The sequence below is a fragment of the Antennarius striatus genome, chromosome 2 (genome assembly GCF_040054535.1).
Source record: "Antennarius striatus isolate MH-2024 chromosome 2, ASM4005453v1, whole genome shotgun sequence".
Taxonomy (NCBI): domain Eukaryota; kingdom Metazoa; phylum Chordata; class Actinopteri; order Lophiiformes; family Antennariidae; genus Antennarius; species Antennarius striatus.
In genome coordinates, this window is record NC_090777.1 from 12,230,283 (window position 1) to 12,253,064 (window position 22,782).

General features: G+C 40.2%; 1 protein-coding gene and 1 non-coding gene across 2 annotated transcripts in view; one reads left to right on the forward strand and one right to left on the reverse strand.

The window, feature by feature from the left end:
* The window catches only part of ctnnbl1 (catenin, beta like 1), a 76,694-nt gene extending 70,441 nt beyond the window's left edge, over positions 1-6,253 (reverse strand). The window contains exons 1-4 of the mRNA XM_068331969.1: positions 6,113-6,253; positions 3,643-3,876; positions 1,892-1,998; positions 503-642 (exon numbers count right to left, since the gene is read on the reverse strand). Coding sequence (XP_068188070.1) covers positions 503-642; positions 1,892-1,998; positions 3,643-3,876; positions 6,113-6,142 — 511 coding nt within the window. The 5' untranslated portion in view covers positions 6,143-6,253. The remainder of the gene's footprint in view (positions 1-502; positions 643-1,891; positions 1,999-3,642; positions 3,877-6,112) is intronic.
* LOC137591074 (U6 spliceosomal RNA) lies at positions 5,039-5,140 on the forward strand. The gene has a single exon (XR_011034593.1). It is a non-coding gene; the product is annotated as a U6 spliceosomal RNA (small nuclear RNA).
* Positions 6,254-22,782: the final 16,529 nt, after the last annotated feature.

Genomic DNA, 22,782 nt, shown 5'->3' on the forward strand with positions numbered 1-22,782 from the left:
ATTCTGCAGAAGTCAAATAAGCTTATGGTACTTGTTTCCAACTATACCATGAAGTGACACCATCTGAGGAAATTTGTCACTCAAACACAATCCTGGAGCTTCAGCTACACACATTAATTATCAAAGTTTTAATAGATTTGGAAATAAATAACAAATATCATAGCTGACTGGATTAAGAGACGATTGGATTTGGAGTTGGAAGAGATATGTAGTCTTCGAATGTCTATCTCATCTTCTAGAAGTTTATTCTGTTCCTTCTTTTCACTTACTGATAAAAAGATTGCAGTATAATTTGACTTTGTATAAAAATAGATTTTTATTTAGTGTTTAAATTATAAGTCAAACAACATGTAGGAACAAATTAAGATCATTTAATTCAGGATAATGTGTGACTCACTGATGTTCTTATTAATTTTGGAGGTAGAAGCATAAAAATAAGCTGTCGGACAAACATGTGAAATGCCATTCATGATGGATAAAACCATCTGCAGTGAAAGGATATCAGTGTTTTCATGACTAAGGAGGCCCAGCAGCGAGTGCACAGCATTCAGCTCCACCAGCAGGTGATAGAGGTCTGGCATCGTGGTGATCACGTGCATTTCCTGGATAATGTCGTTCAGATCCAGCTCTGACTCCATGAATCTGGTTAAAAGAGCAGGACATGCGTCAAAATTAGCGTGCTGGCATTCTACGTTACAATTCATCTCAAACTACAGAAGAGGAATTTACTCACTTCTTACAGAGATACAGTATTATGACAGGAAAAGAAAATACCAGGCTTATGGCACATTGTGTTTTGAGTGTGTGACTAATGCAGTGCTTGGAGAAAATATGGTAAGCTCTTGTGATTTCTTCTAGTTTTGAGTGTATCTCATACTAAAGTTTAACATAAAACAAAAAGGAGCCAGAGAGAATACAAACTTTCACACGACTATTTTATGACAAAATATAAAGGAATCCCAGAACAGAGAAGGAAGAAGGTGATTGAAATACCCCAGTCTGGGAAGGGTTATAAAGATATTTCGAAGGCACTGGGTCTCCACTGATCTACAGTACGACACATTTTCTACAAATTTAGAATTTGGAACAAAAAGTGGCTGGGCTTCCAAAATTCTTCCACGAACATAATAAAGACTCATTCCAAGTACAGTAGTTAGAGAAAACATCCAATGACCCTCAGACCTCTATCACCTCAGAACGAGGCAGTGTTCATGGATGCACTTTAAAAAGCCTCTGGAAAAAATAGGAATCCAGGGGGGAGTGGCGGCAGAGAAAGATCCTGCTATCCAAGGAGAATATTAAAGCTGAATTTTGCCACAAAACCTCTTTTATGACCTCAGAGCATTTGGAGATTATTTTACTGACTGGCTTATGCCAAACACAACAATCCAGTCAAAGAACAGTACACCTTTGATCGGGTATGGCGGTGTCCATATAACGTAGAATGCAACCTTGCTGGTTCAGAGTCGGGATGAGTAATTTTAACTGAGGGAAGCAGAATTCTGCTATCTGAAAGTTCTGAAGGAGAATGTCCCGTCATCAGTCCGTGAGCGGAAATTCTTTGCTGTCAATGGCGACACAACCACCTACTAGTTCAGGAAGTCCGATAGCTTTTCATACTTGTGATTTAGGTGCTGGATAACCTTTCTGTCACATTAAATACAACTATTTCATGTAATTGCACAGGTTACCTTTGTTTTGTGTGCAGCTTTGTTGTGACAGGTTAGAAAGAGAAAATCCAGGAGCACATTCAATACTTTTTCATAGCACTGTATGTATGTTTTAGTTAGACCATTCAAAATGTAACTTAATTCATATCACTTTGTGTCAGTAATTAAAATACGCAAAAGAAAAAGAGCAAAACATTGTGTGTCTCCAGCATTGGGCTTACTTCTCTGGGTTGTCTGGAAACTTAATCCTCAGTTCCTGGTTTTTGTATGACCTTTTCTCAAAGGTCAGGATCATTTTCTTCACTGAACTCTCATCCACCAGTTCGGCCTGTTTGATGGGCACAAAATGGAAGGAGAAGGGGTGAAAAGGTTCAAAGGAAAGATGACGTGAAAAAAGGAAAATTCTACTGGGATAACAATGAATAAAAACCAGCGCATGTAAGTGGAGTAGAGTAAAAAGAAATGTTCTGTATGTCAGAGAAAAGCTCAAGTATTTGACCCCTGCTGGCTTAAAAGCCTGTAAAGTGCTGGTCAGAAAATGACAGGTTAGGAAATTACAATGGACTGGCAATATAGACCAATGAAGCACTTTCCTCTGAGTAGCACTCCACAACAAACACTAAAGAAGCTGCAGTGCTGCTTCCTGAAACTAAGATGAATGATTCAAATGATGGTTTGTTTTCTCTTCTGACATCAAGCATAATACTTGGTGGAGCAAATGAGTTGCTTTTTCTCTTAAGACAAACCCTGGTTAAGATGTCTAACACATGTTTAATACATCCTTCATTCAGATCTACAATTACCTTCTATAAAGTGGTGACTAGTCATCCCAGGGAACAATCACACAAATTGTATTCAACAGCATAAAAAATAGTAACAAAAACACTTTTTAAAAAAAGCAAGTATAAATATAAAAATTGTTATGTCAGGAAGCAACAGGTGCTTGGAAAAAGTAAGGCTTAAACAAGGACAGGTGAATAGCAACAGTACTTACACTATTACAACTTTAACAATATTAAAATACTTCAAAAACAACAACAATAACTTTTTACAGTTAATCCTTGGCAGCAGAATCAAGGTGATTACAGTAAATGCACATTTTTGTTGTACTTATGTATTTTATAATGTGAGGGGAAGAACCTACACTCTGAAAGAAAAGCATTAGCGTGCTTAGCTGTGTTCCATCATGTTTGTTCCCATGTTGCCACACTGCACCATAAACTGTGTTGTCCATGTGACATTGTTGTAGGACTACACAACAGTGTCCCCTATGAATGTAAAAGCTTAACATGGACGCTGCTCCTTAACAGGAATGTACTGTACATATTAGTCTTTGGATCCACGCGAGTTGTGTGGATGATATTTAAAGGTCATAGACTGTGACAAAAGACTAGACGATAGCTGAAAGACGGACATTCACTGAAGAAAGGTCAAACATTACGCTATGTGTGAAGAGGTTTCTCTGCACGTCTAACGTGAGCCAGGCCGGAATACACTTCTGGATTCAACCACCTATTCAGAGGCTGTCAAAGTACAACACAGAAATCAGAAGGGAAAAGGTTGCAACAGAACATAACTGTAATGTTACAAAAAATTCTGCATCTCCACCGACCTATGGACACTTTAGGTTTTGATAAGCAGAAAACCAAGACAAGGCTAAAATAAGCCACACTTCTGAAACTTCATCTCTGGCCAACATACACTGCAGATTGCCTTTTGAATTATGAAGCGCACCAGGGCTCACATTTCTCATAAGGGGAATGGCTCAGGTGAAACACTTGTGATGACTCTTCAAGTCCTGACGATTCAAGTACCTCAAACTCTTCAAAAGTAAAAAAAAAAAAAAAAAAAGATGCAGAAACTGAAAATACACAAAACCATGAGTGAAGCATTACTGATATTAATAAGGGGCTATGACTTGTGAGACCTTAGTACATGTGACACTTAAAACAGGAGGTAGTGTCTGAATTACCTCAGGTTCCTCTTCGTCCTGGTCCATCAGCTTATCCAGTATCTTCCTCCTGTCCCCTATCAGCTCCTCAGCCTCCTTCATTTCACCTCCTGTTTCAATTCCAATTCCTGCTGCTTCTCGGTATCGGGCCAGCTCCCGGGCACCAATCCCTTTCAGCTGCTTCCCTCCTCTGGAATCATCTTCTCCAGCTGCCCCTCCATCCTCTTCCCTGGGTCGCTTTGCCCCTCTGTCAGGCTAGAAGATGAAAGACGGTGACAAATATAATGTTGGAAATAGAAATTCTGTATGCTTTGGAGAAGTACATGTGGAAGGATAGCGTGAGTTCCTAAATGACTGAGCTGCAGCTCTCATGAAACTGGAGAAAAAACGTCATGCATAAGAATGATTTAAAGCCATATCGTAAAGGCGTATCATGAAAAAAATAAAATTAAAAGTAAAAACAACCACATAAGATCAATCTGCAGTAATTAAAACTGAATGGATTCAGTTATTTTGATCTGAAGCTCTTGAGTATTTGTTTTGGGAAAATAAAACTTTAAAAAATTAAATGCACTTTCAAAGAATGGTACTGACACAAATGTGTTAATAAGTGGCCCACCAGTGATACACTGATACATTTATTGTTGGCTCTAAAATCAGTCCACTCCATTGTCTATTAGGTTAAATAGTAAATATTTACCAGCTGCTGTCAACAACCAAATTAATTGAGAACAGGATATTTTCCCAAATCGAACACAAACTACTACTAGCCACTGCATTCTCAAAATGCTTGAACCCTTGTTAACAAGAATCTACAGTACGGTCCATCTTTCTACTTCTACGGCCTGGTTCAAACATAACGCATACCAGTGTTTGTCAGCTGTCCTGAGATATTTTAATTTTAATTTAATTTTAATATTTTCTGAAATATTCCACAATAGCCACCTACTTTTATTGTATTACATCATCTTCTTCTCCTTTTGGCTTTTCCCTTCAGGGGTCGCCACAACGAATCAGTTGCCTCCACCTAACCCTGTCTTCTGCATCCTCTTCTCTCACACCAACTACCTTCATGTCCTCTTTCACAACATCCATAAACCTCCTCTTTGGTCTTCCTCTAGGCCTCCTGCCTGACAGTTCAAAACTCAGCATCCTTCTACCAATATATTCACTATCTCTCCTCTGGACATGTCCAAACCATCTCAGTCTGGCCTCTCTGACTTTTATCTCCAGAACCTCTGATGTACTCATTCCTGATCCTATCCTTCCTGGTCACTCCCAGAGAGAACCTCAGCATCTTCATCTCTGCTACCTCCAGCTCTGTCTTCTGTCTTTTCCTCAGTGACACTGTCTCTAGACTAAACAACATCGCTGGTCTCACCATGTTACATGTTATATGTAATTCAATAGTATATGTAATACTTCGGTAGTACATACTGTAATTGGAACAATACAGAGAAGAGTAGCATGGCCCCTGCCCAAAGATGACACGCATATTTGTGAAGGGTTCCACATTTTGCGGCTGCAGTCGCTCAGCCCATAGGTCTGGGAACCGAACTGTGGCCGGTTCAAGACCCATGTGGAACAAATATTTCGGAGTGTGAACTGACAGTCGATCTAGAATGATCCTCAACATCGTCTAAAACTTTTGAGACCAGTTTGGGATAACTGTCACATCCTAGCTTCATTTTCTTACACAGATGGCAACTTCAGAATACATCTGAACCTCAACATACTGCAACTTTCTAGTGTCTAAGGAAGCAGAGCAGCCTCAACTCATCTCTGATCCACCGCTATGCGTCTATGGACAATATTCTACAGCATCAGGTTCATTCTCGCCACAAATCCGTGGGACCCAGAAAATTACGGCTTTTGTCATTGCTCCATACAAATTAACCTTCACACTTCTTACTCATCTCGATGGTTTAGAGTGACTAGAGAAGACTTTCTTGTATTTGGGGACCAGCAGAGTTGAACATGTTTGAGTTTGATCATAGGGTACTGATGGACATTTATGAACTTCAGTATAACATCCGGCGCATAAATGTGTTACATATTACACTGTAGGGGGAACCGAATCATTTTGAGAATACAGTGTTCATGAAACCAGTATTGTTTCTTGGTGGTTAATAAATATTCAAACATTTATCATTTAGTATATTAAATAACTAATGTTACGGGGTTTTAAAAATGCGAATGTTTACATGTCTATTTTCAGTAAGTTATTACAATTCTTCTAGACATCGCTAGCGTCCACTTCTGCTAGCAAGCTAACAGCTAACGTGATTTATCAGTAAGAACAAGAGAACAAACGCAATTAAATGCTTTCACTGGTGAAATCCAATGAAAATATACAGACAAAAGGTTAATAATGAGATCAAAATTATTTTTAGCGTTCATTAGCAAACAGCGAGCGTTACTTCTGCATGCAACTCGATGTATGAGCTTAGTTCAAGTTCATTCATATTGATGAGCAGAAAAAAACATCTACCTGATAATTGAGAAGCTCCCCAACATCCATTTCTACTGATGGCAAACTTTAACTTCGAAAATGTCCTGTTCAAGCTTAGAAAACTAATTCAAGAGTACACTTCAGCTTTAATTTTTCCGACTAAACGCAAGCCTTGCAAGGACTCATGCTTGCCGTAAAATGTCTGTGTTTACTGTCGTAGCTCTCCACTGTCGTGAACTTTGAACGTTACCATGACTGCAACTCCAGAAAACTGAATTACAAACTAGAGAGCGAGTATAGAAATAATACCTCCCGACATCTTCAAAAAACCGTGAATCAACAGATAACAGTCTCCAGACTACAAGAAAATAAAATACTGAAACCTACCAACGAGGACAAAAAAAGCACATGTAAGATTTATTTAATTATATTGTATGTACAAGTAAATAAAAACACGCATTACATACATTTTAAAATTGCTAGTGATTCAAATGTACATCAAAATTAGCATGAAAGTGGGACATCATAAAATGTTGGTGTCGATATGTCGGGGGTTTGGGGTTTGTTTGTTTTTACACTTCTGTGTATTTTGTACATGGATTGCTTTCAAACTCATCTTTGAGCCAAGATCCTATTAGCACAATGGTAACGTTTGCTGTTATATTTTCATTTCACGTACCGCCGCTGTATCCGCTGTAGCGGGTCACAGGGAGCTGGAGCCTATCCCAGCCGGCATAGGGCGTAAGGCGGGGGACACTCCGGGCACGACGCCAGTGCACCGCGGAGCCACACACAAAGACAGACAACCACGCACACACACACTCACTCCTACGGGCAATTCCAATCAACCTGAAGCGCATGTTTATGGAGGTGGGCGGAAGCCGGAGAACCCAGAGAACCCACGCAGACACGGGGAGAACATGCTAACCACTGCGCCACTGTGCCACCCAATTTGACAACATGTTGATGAATTATGACTACTGTCACACACATTGATACACACATGTATTACAGTCAAATATCATTTGTTTTAATTGTGCATCCGCACTTTTTAGTTAAGTCTATTGCCACATCTTGTAAAGTAAATGGTAAACAAAAACTGCTCATGGAATAAATGCTTGACTAGTTCAAGCAAAAGCAGATATGAGTATAGTAACCAGGCCTTACAAATGAATTACAGGAGCCTACAGGTTCAATCTAGCTAAAGTCATACCAGGAGAGTTTAATTCACCAAGTTGGCACATTCTTGCAGACAGACAGTAAATCACCATTTAAATGAACATCATTGGGAAATACATACTTGGTGCATAGTGAGGCTTCCATCGTGACTTCAGTCTCTGGTCAGTGATGTGTGACGGTAGAGCAAAAGGAACGACATTTAAAGTGAAGGCCCAATCCAAGCGACCAAGCTTGACAACACAGTAAACATTAAAGAAAAAGCACTAGCTCCAAGGAAATTGAGGGGAACAGGGTGACATTGAATAAACGGGAGCAAGAGGAATGAAACAATACAGTAATTCATAAGGAAATCCCAAGGCTAGAAAAGGGGAGGTAGATTCAGATGCATACAAAGCCTTCAATGGGAAAACCAGCAGACTCACTTTCTGTTTAATTAAATGATCAATATTGCTGACAAATGGGTAGGCTGCTACTGTATTTCATATAATAATATGAATAATAATAATCATACATTTTTCTAAAGGAGACATGCATGAATAGCAAATGAGACCTGTGGTCAGAGAAGATTCAAGTATTGAGTCAGGCAGGAATATTTGAAAATATCTGTAATGTCAAGACAATCATTGAGTTCAGTTCAAAAAATTAACATTTAATGTGATGAAAATAAAGCAGAAACACCCCATATTGTTGAAGCATGAATATATTACAGAAACATGACAAACGATACGTTGTCTATGGAGGAATTAAATCTGAACCCGTGTACTAAAGGCTGAACATTTTACTTGTTGTTTTGGTTGTGTGGTTTAATTTCATAATTATTTTTGTTGGACATTTTTATTTCGCATCACATTTTCACAATGTATTTTGGTGTCACAATACTGTTAACAGATAAAGGTATATTCTGTACTGAATGAAATGACCATTCTACCACTGCAAAAACTAGTTTTGAAGTGACAACAGTATCGTGAATTGCAGTTATTTCAGGTACAATGTACTGTAGAACAAGCTGACAACTTGGTAATTAGCTCAACAAATGTCTGTTGTCAAATCAATGCAAAGATTTTTCTAAATGTGAAATAAAGTACACCACCAACTAGAAATCAGCTGACTCTGAATTCCCGCCTTAGTTAATCTGTGGAAGCCCCCACTATTAGAAATCATTTTTGTTTTACACAGTGATTAACACATTCCACATTCCCTGAGGGAACCAAGAGCTTTTCATACACAACTGTCTGCTTAATGACATCTTCTCATCATTTCCATGCATGATTATTCCAGGGCAAAACTGCAGGATAATTTCCACAGAGTCATACCCCATTTCCTATGAAAGAAAACAATACAATTTTACACAAGCTGTAGGGGTTGGCTATATTAAATTACGTAAGTTCAGAGTCGTTGTGGCATGCTAGGGAAAAAACGTGTGCTTAATATTCAGAGTGGCAATGCTTTTATTAAAAGAGAACTGTTTAAAGGTAATGTGTTCTGTGGATGGAGAAGGAATCACTCACCATGATCACCCTTCTTACATGGCAAAGATGTTCATTGGAAAACATGTCGATGGATGGATGGATGGATGGATGGATGGATGGATGGATGGATGGATGGATGGCTGGATGGACGGATGGATGGATGGATGGATGTGTGTCTGATGGATGTGTGTCTGTTCAAACGTCTCTTTTCTCTAGGTAAATTCATCTTTTCCCATACATTTCTGTTCAGATTTCACTGAAAAAGCTAAGTCAAAAATTTACAGTGCATTTGGGAATTCATGTTAGTATTAAAAAAACCCTCAAGACCAACGTTTCTTCTAATTTTTCATGTGTCTGGGCATACACACAAACTTACTGAGCACACTGAGGACCACTGTGAGCAACATTAGATTTGCGCGCCGTGGCCTCATACCAGTATCACACTTGTTCAAAACCTTGGATCATAGCAAGTTACATGGCTCATTAAAAGAATCAAACTACAGTAGCAATTTTCATTGGTTTACTTTTAATGGAAGTGATTTAGCCCACAATTCACACAGAACAACTCAAGGCAGCAACACACAACAGAAACAGCACACTGGATGTCACAATATGTTCATATCAAATTTTATAGAGTTTCATAGAGTTTCTTGTGCGCTGAGACTGTGCAAGCAGTGCAGCTTAGAGGGAACACTGCTGAAGACTCATACAGCTCATTAGAGAACATTCATTTGCATTGGAAGAATGAGGGAAACAACTTTTTCTGAAGAAAACAATGCAACTGACAGAAAACTACTGTGGATAGATGAATGTGTGGTACCGTGGTGCATTCCTGATAAGGAGCAACAAGAGCAAACTCAAGGAAGCCAGCAGTGTCTAATAGCTTTCCTCTCCATTAGGTAAATAAACCTGACATAGATAAAGACTGGAGGCGACTATCTGACTTGACGTGAGGCGGTAAAACAACAAATAAAACAGAGGAGAGAGACAGAAGTCGGCAAGTAACTGAAGACATACCCCACTTAAGAGATAAATGTATGTATGAACAGTGTGGGGACGAGGGAAGGAGGGAGTACAGGAGATAGGGGAGGTGGAGAGTGGCAGTCAGAGATAGAGAAAGGAAATTAATTTTATCTCCTTTATGAATATGATGGCTGTGGTCTTCTGTGGTGGTGGCCCATGCCATCGGGTGATAGTGGACTAGGAGTAGCTACTAGGACACACACACACACACACGCACGCGCGCGCACACACACACACACACACACACACACACACACACACACACACACGCAGACATATTATTCTTGGTGGAAAAGCTTGTGAAATAGAAGAACAAGATATGATACAGAAAGTCGGAGTGAAATTGATACTGGTAGAAGTGTTTTAAGGGGATTAGCAATTCCTTTAACGCATTGAAATTAATTAAACTAATTAATCTGTTCACTCCTGTGTACTGTATTATAAGTGGAAACATAATTTAAAGTCACAGAGTCACTGTTCCTGTTTTGACGTGCTTGGTATTCACACAGCATACCAATCGTGACGAAAAGCCCTCAAATTGCCGACAAAACATGAATCTGGTTGGAGATAGGAGCTAAACTCCTTATCGTTCTGATTTGAGTCAAGTATCCAGAAACAGAGGGAGTCATACATTATTTCAGCCTACATAAAAAGTGACTTGTTGGAAGTCATGTAATAGAGAGGACTGATGATTGATCGGTAATTCATTATTCAAATACTCATCAGCAGAAAACCTCTTAAATTAGAAACACTGAAGCTAGACAGGGGCAACACAGTGCTACAGCAAGTAGGTATGGGGACGGTCATAAACATTTAAATTACCATAAATAATAAGATCAATCAATCAATCAAGTTTTATTTATATAGCGCTTAATCATGGCAACAGACATTTCAAAGCGCTTTAACAGACAGAAAAAACCCAACTGAACCCTCCAGAGCATGCATAAGCGACAGTGGCGGGGAAAAACTCCCTCGATGAGGAGGAAACTCCGGGCAGGACCCAGACTCTTTTGGGCAGCCATCCGCCTTGACCAGCTGGGTTAAAAAGAAAACAAAGGACGATAAGAATGGGAAATAGAAAGAGAGACAGAGAGAGTGGCAGATAGGCCAGATAGAGACAGTATCAATATGGTTAAAGTTATGTTTCCCAAAGCTAAAGTCAAGGCACAATTACAGCTTCGTGGATGACTGTATGGCGGCACAGAGGAAGAAAGGAAGCAGGACCCCAGCCGATGGATAAATGAGGGGTGGTACTGGTGGGCTTGGAGGAGAAGGTCCACAGCACATGGATAGATGGGGGTGATACTGGTGGGCTTGGAGGTGCAGGTCCACAGAGGAAGGTCCACAGCGGATGGGCGGATGAGGGGTGGAACAGTAAGATAACACAAAGGAAGAGAGGCAGCAGGACCCCAGCCAATGGTTAGGTGAGGGGTGATACTGGTGGATGGGAGGTGCAGGTCCACAGCAGATGGGTGGATGAGGGGTGGATCAGTATGGTGGCGGGGAGGGGGAAAAAAAGGAAGCCGGACCCCAGCCAATGATTAGGTTAGGGGTGATACTGGTGGGATGAGAAGAGCAGGTCCATAGCAGATGGGTGGATGAGGAGTGAACCTGAGAAAAACCTGTTAGGACATAGAGCACAGAGAAGTTGAGTTAGTAGAGTGTGATTGGATAGTGAGATTGGAGAGGAGGAGGACTAACAGAGATGGTTGGAGAGAAGGAGGAGGAGGAACTCAGTGAGTCTGGATGTTGAGTCTCCAGCAGTGTAGGTCTATAAGAAAAAAACGTAGTAGCTTAAGTTGCCTTAATTGTAAAATTTGTGAAAAAGAAAAGTTTTTAGTCTGGTCTTAAATAGTGAGTGGGTGTCTGCCTCCCAAACTGAGGTAGGGAGGTGGTTCCACAATCGAGGGGCTTGATAGCAAAAGGCTCTAACCCCCGTCCTACTTTTGTAAATTCTACGAACCACCAGAAGGCCAGTATGCTGAGAGCGTAATGCTCTAGATGGATTATATGGAACTAAAAGTTCCTTCAGATAGGTCAGTGCCTGGCCATGAAGGGCTTTGTAAGTGAGGAGGAGTATTTTAAAATGTATCCTAGCTTTCACAGGAAGCCAGTGCAGAGAAGCAAGATAAATAGATATAAATAATAGATAAATAGTTGAGTTTTGAACTGCCAGACTGCCAGGCAGGAGGCCTAGAGGAAGACCAAAGAGGAGGTTTATGGATGTAGTGAAAGAGGACATGAAGGTAGTTGGTGTGAGAGAAGAAGATGCAGAAGACAGGATTAGATGGAGGCAATTGATTCTCTGTGGCGACCCCTGAAGGGAAAAGCTGAAAGAAGAAGTTGTTGTTTTTTGCAAAAACACTTTAATCGCACTCAAACATTTTACAATTTTAAATTAGATGAAAGTGCTAAAGTGCTTCAAAAATACTAAAAACCAATAAAAAGAAATACAATTTAAAAATTAGTGCATTATATCAGGAAATTTGCAAGAGTGAGTTGATCATCAACTAAAGTGCATAGGACATTTTTGTGACACCAGATGTTCCTAAAGTTATTTAGGTCTTTTGTCATTTTAGAAGAAGAAGAAGAAGATTTGATTTTTGCAAAAACACTTCAATTGCACTCAAACATTTTACAATTTTACATTGGATGAAAGTGCTAAAGTGCTTCAAAAATACTAAAAACCAATAAAAAGAAATACAAATTAAAAATCAAGAAGAAGAAGATAAATAAGTTTGTCACTCTATCGCTGAATTCATTAATCGCATGTGGTTCCTGGAACGCATTAACCGCAAAGAATGAGGGCACACTGTAATGTTTGATATTCTCACCATTTTATTTTTCAATCCTTGAATGCTAATGCTAAAGATTTCCTCAACAGTCATACAGTAGAAGTCAGTGCATTGAGAATGCAATTAGATACAGCGTGTGTGTAAATTCCACAGATTGTGTGAGATTCAAAATTAAAATAAGTAAAATAGTGTAAAAAGTAATGGCATATTTCTTCGTCTGAGATAAAGTTCTTAAAAACAAAACTTTAACCTACTTAACACCAAATTGCTGAGACAGTGACCTGAGGTTGAACATAGCAAACCATCCACACCTACAGCTAATTTAGAGGAATGGCGGGACCTAGCTTGCATGTTTGCGGACTGTGGCAGGAAGACAAGACAACCAGACAACACACTGCTGAGTAAATGCATGGCACATGCTACTGTAGAGACCAACCAAGTGATATTTGAAAATGAAAAGCATCATTCTGTCATATTTTTAGTACATTACTTAGTAAACAAAAGACTTCTCTTTGTAATATTCTCACAATGACACCCTGGCACTGCTGCAATTGGATGTTTGTATGCATATACTGTAGATGCTGATACCTCTTGATCCCATTGATATAATCTTTTTATCTCAAGCCCACACCCATAATTAATTTCCCATAGTACAGAGATAGATATTTGGAATTAGATGTTCAAAACATTTTGCAAGAAATAAATTAATAATAAATCGATCCATAATCCAATAATTTGACACGAGAGCAGCTATCTTGATGATGTGTGAATTATTTTGCTTTCCTGTATACATGTGCTTCCTTCGATAAGCATGAATCATTTGGGAAAATCAGATGAGACACAACCTAAAATTAGCCATAAGTCAAGCATTACATCGTCAGGTCTAAAGAATCGTAAACCACACTGACTGTCACCTGTGTTGGTTAAAGAAAAATGAGACAACTTGTTAACAAAGTGTTGGTAAAATACTATTTACACCTTGGACAGAGTCCGTCTGTTTTGGTTTTGAAGCTAAGCTAATCACTTATTGCTCAGGCCTCAGATTTTCACATGTATAGCTTTTCTTCTGCTTATCATCATTAACACTCTGACACATTTAACTCCTTACTCATCAGAAAGAGCAGCTTGGCCCACAAAGTTTCAAACTATGACATTCTGCTTGGATCTTTGGCATCCATCCATCCATCCATCCATCCATTGTAGACCAGATGATCATAATTGTCTCATCGATTGCCCCTTTTCTGCCTTGCAGGTCACAGGATGTTCGGTCTATCTCAGCTAGCTGGGCGAGAGGCAGGGTACACCCCAGATGAGACACCAGCTCATTACGCGGCCAGTCTTTATCAACAGTAAGAACTAGAACCAAGGTAGTCAGAGACTGCAACATCCCACGACACCCTAAATTCAAAATTTTACCCTGACCTACTTTCAGGGTAAGTCCGGGTAAGGCCCCGTCCACATAATGCCGGAACTTTTTGAAAACGCAAGATACAGTAGATAACGCAGTATGAAAATGCAACTTTAGATAACGCAGAACGAAAATGCAACTTTTTGAAAACGCTGGTCAAGGTGGAATTTTTTGAAAACGCTGGGTCTGCGTTGTCGTGTAGACACTGGATCCGCAACTTTTTTTTTTCCGGGGGGCATGTCCCTGGGACCAACACCGCTGTGACGTCATGCATGTCACCCGTATCTACATGAACAAACGGAGCTAAAACCGGCTATTTTCTGATGTATAACAGCTCCATGTCAAAGATGCGTTGATAAACATGCTTTGCACTTAAATATTTGTTCGTCTGTTTATTTATTTATGTGTCATAAGGTTTATATATGTATTTATTCATTCATTCATGTTCCTCGCCAAAGACGCCGACACCAGTTCTGGGTCAGACCGGGATATGCTGCCTGCTGGTGGGAGAACTCTGTGATGAAGGTTGTCCTTAAGGTTGTCCTCTCTCCTGTCGTTCTCGGAGTTCTGCTTATACACGTGTTGATCAAAGCACTGATGCGTTTACGTGTGGACAGAGATTTTTTTTAAAACGCTGTTGTGTAGACGAGAAACGTTTTCGATGCCGGGTAAAAAAAGTTGCATCTTCAAAAAGTTCAGGCATCGTGTGGACAAGGCCTTAGTTGCAGGAATGTTGCAGTCTTTGAATTCAAAATTTTAAATCAAAGCATAGCTAGATCAAAGCACTAGCTTTGATTTATGGTCTTACTCACACTGGCCTTCTCCCTCGTCTTTCTATCTTATCCGGTTCATGAGTGTACAAAAGCTGATATTTGACCTTGACCTAGTTTTCTCAAGGTCAAGTTCATCATCTCATTTCCATCTTCTTTGCCGCGTGAGTAATGTGCTTTTGTTTCATCTTTCTATCTGCAACGGTTGTGAAGATACAGTATTTGGTGGACTAACGGACGGACGGATGAACGGACGGACACACAAACACTGACAATTACAATACATCCACCGTCACGGAATGTAATAATAACAGCTGATAACATCAGGTTGTCAGCTGCTAGTACAGCTAATAATTCTAACCCATAACATTGGGTTATCACAGCTGATAACGTAATAACCTGATGTTATTACGTGTGAGCGTGAATGGTTGTCAATCTTTGTGTGGCTCCGCGTCGCACTGGCGTCCTGCCTGGTGTTTGCCCCGCCTCGTGCCCTAAGACAGCTGGGATAGACTCCAGCTCTCCGTGACCCGCTACGGTGGATAAAGCAGTTCGGAAGATGAATGAATGTCATTAATGAATCAGCTGTTATTACCTTATTGGGTGTTATTATGTTATCGACTTATTACAGTTGATAATATCGTTCGTCCGTTCATTAGTCCACCAAATACCTTTGCGACTGTATTACAGCTGATAACCCGATGTTATCAGCTTATTACATAATAACCTGGTGTTATTAATTAATCAGCTGTTATAACAATATTGTCTGTTATTATGTTATCAGGTGTTGTTACCTTATGGGTTATTATTACATTATCAGCTGTTATTATGTCATCGACTTTTATAACCTTGTAGACTATTATTATGTAATTGGCTGTTATTACCTTCTTCTTCTTTTCCATTAGGCTTTTACCTTCAGGGGTCGCCACAGCAAATCAGTTGCCTCCATCTAACCCTGTCTTCTGCATCCTCTTCTCTCACACCAACTACCTTCATATCCTCTTTCACTTCATCCATAAGCCTCCTATTTGGTCTTGATCTATACTCCAAAAAATAACACTGCATGTACTTAATTCAATCAGTGAAACATTTTTAAACTAACAAATATTGAATAGATATGAAAGCTCTCAAATCTGTTAAAACAAAACCTGAGTCATGAGTAAAATCTAAGTAATATTTTCTAGTACGTCTGAACTAATTGATTTGGTTCAATTACCAAATTGAGTAAATGTAACTGAATTTGAGGAGGTCGCACTCCAAAATGAGGGGGCTCAGCACCTTGCTCAAGGGCGCCTCGGCAGTGGCTGGGAGGTGAGCTGACACCTCCCTCCATCAGCTCACTCTCTGAGGGATGTCCTGGTGGGAGCGTGATTCGAACCACCAATGGCTGGGCGATCTGTCTTTAAGACATCTGCTCTACCACTAAGCCACTGCCAGAGTGAGTGACCAGTGCCCCAAAATCCTAAAAAGGTGGAATCGGTTCCCTTCTGTTTACTTGATTTTTTTAAGTTGTTAGTTACGTGTCCAATAAAATTGAGTTGACTTGTTTAATAATTGCACTTATTAAAACTAACTGATATTTGTTAATATATTCTTAAAAAGGTTGGTGAAACATACACTTATTATTACAAATATTTAAACCATGTCATCTGTTATTCAAATAATACTTTACTTTAAGCAAGTAAACTAAATTTACATGTGTCTATTTCACACAAATATTCCTGTTGGAGTTTTACTAATTAATTTTGATGTAGTCAAATCAAATACTCATCATGATGATATGCAGAATTTCTATTGAGCATGCATAACTATATATTACTGTCACATTTACTAGGTCCTTGAATCATTTCTTAAAGTGTAGGCCTCCTGCCTGGCACTTCAAAACTCAGCATCCTTCTACCAATATATTCACTGTCTCTCCTCTGGACATGCCCAAATCATCTCAGTCTCTCTGATTTTATCTCCAAAACCTCTAACATGTGCTGTCCCTCTGATGTACTCATTCCTGATCCTATCTATCCTGGTCACTCCCAAAGAGAACCTCAGCATCTTCATCTCGACTAACTCCAGCTCTGTACTTAAAATCCTCCACCTTCTTGATCTCTTCTCCCTGTAACCTCACTCTTCCACTAGGGTCCCTCTCATTCACACACATGTACTCTGTCTTACTGCGGCTAACCTTCATACCTCTCCTTTCCAGGACAAACCTCCACCTCTCAAGCTTCTCCTCCACCTGTTTCCTGCTCTCACTGCAGATCACAATGTCATCTGCAAACACCATTGTCCGTGGAGATTCCTGTCTAAACTCGTCTGTCAGCCTGTCCATCACCATAGTGAACAAGAACGGGCTCAGAGCTGATCCCTGATGCAGTCCCACCTCCACCTTAAACTCCTCTGTCACACCTACAGCATACCTCACCAATGTCTGGCAGTCCTCATACACGTTCTGCACCGCTCTAACATAGTTCTCTGGCACTCCAGACTTCCTCATACAATACCGCAGTTCCTCTCTGAGCATAAGCATAAGCTTTCTCCAGATCTACAAAACACAATGCACCTCCGTTTCACCTTCTCTGTACTTCTCTATCAACATCCTCAAAGCAAATACTGCATCTGAATTTCCCTTGGGATCATTAAAGTATCTATCTATCTATCTATCTATCTATCTATCTATCTATCTATCTATCTATCTATCTATCTATCTATCTATCTATCTATCTATCTATCTATCTATCTATCTATCTATCTATCTATCTATCTATCTATCTATCTATCTATCTATCTATCTATCTATCTATCTATCTATCTATCTATCTATCTATCTATCATCTGTAGTACTCTTTTTTTGGCATGAGACCATACTGCTGCTCACAAATGCTCACTTCTGCCCTTAGTCTCGCTTCCACTACTCTTTCCCATAACTTCATTGTATGGCTCATCAGCTTCATTCCTCTGTAGTAGCCACAACTCTGCACATCTCCCTTGTTCTTAAAGATGGGCACCAGCACACTTCTCCATTCTTCAGGCATCTTCTCACTATATAAGATCCTGTTGAACAACCCAGTCAGAAACCTCCTTATACCTCCTTATACCCTGTACCTCCTTATTCCACCACCAAGTCTCCTTATCTACTTTCCTTCCAGATAATACACCAACTACTCTCCTACTTGTGTCTCTGATCACAATAGCTGTAGTTGTCCAGTCATCTGTAAGCACCTCCTGACCACCCAGAGCCTTTCTTAACTCCTTCCTAAAAGTCATGCAACACTCTTCCTTTTTCAGCTTCCACCATTTCGTCCTCTGCTCTGCCTTTTCCCTCTTCATCTTCCTCACCACCAGAGTCATCCTACACACCACCATCCTATGTTGTTTGGATAAATTCTCACCTACAATTACTTTACAGATTACACCATCTACACAAGATGTAGTCTACCTGTGTGCTCCTACCTCCACACTTATAGGTCACCCTATGTTCTTGCCTCTTCTGGAAGAAAGTATTCACTATAGCCGTTTCCATCCTCTTTGCAAAGTCAACCACCATCTGTCCTTCTGCAATCCCCTCCTGGATACCAAACCTGCCCATCACCTCCTCATCACCTGTTACCTGCAACAACATGTCCATTGAAGTCTGCACTAATGACAACTCTCTCACTTCTAGGTATGCTCTGCATCACTTCATCAAAGTCCAACCAGAATTTCCCCTTCTCCTCCAGCTCACATCCTACCTGTGGAGCATACCCACTAACAAGATTGACCCTCACACCTTCGATTTCTAGCTTCAGACTCATCACTCTATCTGACACTCTTTTTACCTCCAGGACATTCCTAACAAGCTCCTCCTTCAAGTTAACTCCTACCCCATTTCTTTTCCTATCTACACCATGATAGAACAACTTGAAGCCTGCTCCTAAATTTGTAGCCTTGCTACCTTTCCACCTGATCTCCTGGACACACAGTATGTCTGCTTTCCTTCTCTGCATCATGTCAACCAACTCTCTACCTTCTCCTGTCATAGGTCCAACATTCAACATCCCTACTCTCAGTCCTATACTCTTCGCATTCCTCTTCTCTCTCTTCCTACGATCACACTTTCCTCCTCTTTTTCTTCAACGAACAGTAGTCCACCGGCACCCTGTAGGTCAACTGCACCGATGGCGGTCGTTGTTAACCCGGGCCTCGACCTATCCGGTATGGAAGTCATAGGTTTGATTCACATGTTTGATTTGGCAAAAGTTTTACGCCGGATGCCCTTCCTGACGCAACCCTCTGTATTTATCCGGGCTTGGGACCGGCACAATAAGACACTGGCTTCTGTCCTCTTGCGGCTACATTTGCAGTTACATCAGCTGTTATTACCTTATTGCCTGTTATTACCTTATTGGCTGTTATTACATGATTAGCTATTATTACGTTACTGGCGGCAACTTTGTTACTGTTATTACATTATTGGATGTTATTATATGAACACCCAATTATAATTAGAACCAAGGCAGTCAGAGACTGGCAACATGCCGCGACACCCCTGAATTCAAAATTATACCCTGACCTACTTTCATAGATCAAAGCACTAGCTATGGTCTATGGTCTTAGTCACACTGGCCTTCTCCCCCGTCTTTCTATCTTATCCAGTTCCTGAGTATACAAAAGTTGAAATTTGACCTTGACCTAGTTTTCTCAAGGTCAAGTTCATCTCATCTCATTTTCATCCCCTTTGCTGCACGAGTAAAGTTCTTTTTGTTTCATCTTTCAGTCTGCAACGTTGCAAAGATATTTCATTGAATAACGAAGGGGCAAACGGACGCAAGGTCCAACACACAAATACTGACAATTACAATACATCACCGCTTTGAAGCGGGATGTAATGAAAAACATACAGCATGCTAAAAATATTTCACTTAATGTAGCTAATGTTATTAATATTGTAAAATGGTCAGTTTCTTTAGGTTGTTGGCATAAATATTGGCATATTTCTTTGGTTACATTCAAATATCATCCTTACGGTTTAAATAAAGATGTTAATTCAAAGTCATGATGGAGACCCAGAACAAACGGACATATTTAACATGTGTGAGTACAGGCTGGACACAAAATATAATTCTTTTCATTCTTCTTTATTCTCCTTACATGTCTGTGATAAAATGGGGACTGATCTGGGAGCTGAAGCTAAAACCAGCACAAAAAAACACAACACTTGGATATTTCTGTTCCATGTTTAAAGTGAAATCATAACAGCTATTAGAAAGGAAGTGCTTTCCTCCAAGACACTACAGTGGCTGATGTTGAGGAAGCAACATTTTCGCCTGAGGTTTGAAGTATTATAAACATGTGGCAGGATAAAATATTCATTTTATAGAACATATAGATCGTATTTCTCTGAGCGAGGTCTGGATTCAGGTGCACTGGGTTGCTTCCCCCTCCCAGGCACTGTGAGGTGGCCTAAATAGTAATGTAACTCCAAAGTGTAAAAAAGTGATCTGAAGACAAACTTAAACAAAAAATATTTCTCTGGTTGAACAACATGTGAGACGAGATGTTTACTGTCATTTCTGAAGGGTGTAAAGGACACAATCTGCATTTAGTCGAGGAACAGAGGAATCCAATTTCATTCTCTATACTGCAGCAGCATTTTAATGTCAGGCGTAAATGTACTTCAGCAGAATCATATCCAGAAGGAAACTGGGTGTGAGATGAATGTTAAAGGGGCTATAAGTAATACTGTTATTGCCTCCTTGCACAAAATGACTGTAATATATATGCAGGGCTTTGATAAAGGCCTCGGCTGTAATTATCAAACTTATTTGTCTCTTTGATGATTATCTGACTTCAGTTTTATGACAGTTTCATACCATTGTAGCTCAAGGTGATGAGAAATGGGGTCAAACACATTCTACAGATCTTTTGAAAAATATTCTATTGTTTGGTCAAGATTAGGTTTCGATTGGATGTGTATTATATGACTCCTCTTTATTCTAGATGTTTGTGGAATTGTCATTCGATCAGTCTGTCTTTCTGTCCATGGGATTCCTTCCCACTGCCTTCTGCAGTGGCGAGAGGCAGGCGGTTAACCTGTCTGTTTGAGTCTGATCCCCACCGCCTGTGAAGTCAAATGTTGACAGAGAATCATGAACCGCATCAGAATACTAAAGAGGCCAGACTGCCTTTATATGGAAGGTGATAAAGAGAGTGCAGGAGAGAGTGCAGATATGAATGGTTAGTGTTCATGTCCTCATATCCCTAAACTCATATTCCTACACTATAAAAAATGACAGGCTTGGCAAGAGCTTATGTTTTGTAACAGGAATTATCCCTTTTACTTCAGGGGGTTTTTATGCAGCGTTACTGCTGCCCCTTCCTGAATTTCTATGAGAGGCCGTCAGGTACACAATTCAGAATAAATACTTTCACAAACACTGCTGAAATGCTCTCATACACACTACTGAACATTTCAGTAGTGTGTGTGCGAACATTTCAATTTCACTAGTGTGTGCGCGAACATTTCATGTCCGTTACTCTGATAAAGTGGTAGGGTAGTAAAGTCCATTTACTTCAGTATTTACCTCCAGCCTTTGCACTTTTAATTCGAGTTCAGTGATCTTCTGAAGGAGTTTGCCGTAATCATCCATGGAGAGGGGAGCCATCTTGTAGCTAGTTAGCACACAAGTACTTCCTTGTTGCCTTTGTAAAACGTAGATCTTCCCATAAAAACTGGATAAAAGTTTTTTTTCCAAGTAAAAAATGTATCTTCTGCACCGCTCCAGTTTGTACTTTGAGGACAGAGTCAGCACCGAGGAGCTGTCTGGACGTCAAGCCTCTCAGTCAATCTGAGAGGCTGACATAAATTAAAGGTAAAATCAAAGTGACTGTAGTAGTGTGTTTGAGGACATTTCAGGTGTGTGTGTGCGGACATTCACTAGTGTGTGCGATTTCAATTTCAATTTCAGTAAGGCAAGGCAAGGCAAGTTTATTTGTATAGCACAATTCATACACAGGCAATTCAAAGAGCTTTACAAAGACAAGAACACAGAAAGAACACTAAAAAGATAAAAGGGGATTAAAACAAGACAATAAATTATCAATACAAGAGCAATTAAAAGGAAAAAGTCAATCAAACAGGAGAACGGCGGGTCCGGGTTCGAGTCCCGCTCTGTGCGGAGTTCGCATGCTCTCATGCTCTCCCCGTGTCTGCGTGGATTCTCTCTGGGTTCTCTGGCTTCCTCCTGCCTCCAAAAACATGCGCTTCAGGTTGATTGGTCGGTCCCAAATTGCCCCTAGGAGTGCATGTGTGTGTGCGTTTTTGTCTGTCTTTGTGTGTGGCTCTGCAGTGCACTGGCATCGTGCCCAGAGTGTCCCCCACCTCATGCCAGCTGGGATGGGCTCCAGCTCCCCGTGACCCACTATGGCGGATACAGCAGCAGAAAATGAATGAATGAATGAATGAATGAATGAATGAATGAATAAAATATTTTAACTAAAACTACTGATTAAAAAAATGCAGATAATTAAAAAACAAATTCAAGAAAATGCTTCAGTGAACAAAAATGTCTTCAGCCCTGATTTAAATGAAGTGACCGTTTGAGCAGATCTCAGCTAGTCAGGCAGTTTGTTCCACGGGTGAGGTGTCATGGTTCTGTTCTGTAGGTATGCCTGGCAGGCTGTTTCTGTGAAAACTCATTTTCTCCTGACAGGTCAGGCTGTGGCAGAGGGTGTGGCTGGATTGTAGCAGCTGATGAGCCATACCAGTTTCCACTCTGCTCATCAGCCTCATCTTTAAAGGGCCTGGCTTTTCCCTAGGAGGGTGCCAGATTATTCTGTCCTGTTCTGTGATGCCATTGTCGAGTGTTTCTCTCAGTTACCAGTTGTTTTCTATGCTACTTTTTGTTATCTAGCTAATTAGTGTTTTTGTTTAGCCTGAGCAATATAGCTGATTCCTGGCTTGATTTGTAGCCTTCAATGACATGAAGTCAAGGTGAGCATTGACCTTTGATTTTTTTATTTTTTTTTATTTACCTCTCATTTTTGGGGCCAAAAACAATCACATCTGTCTTGTCTGGATTGAGCTGGAGGA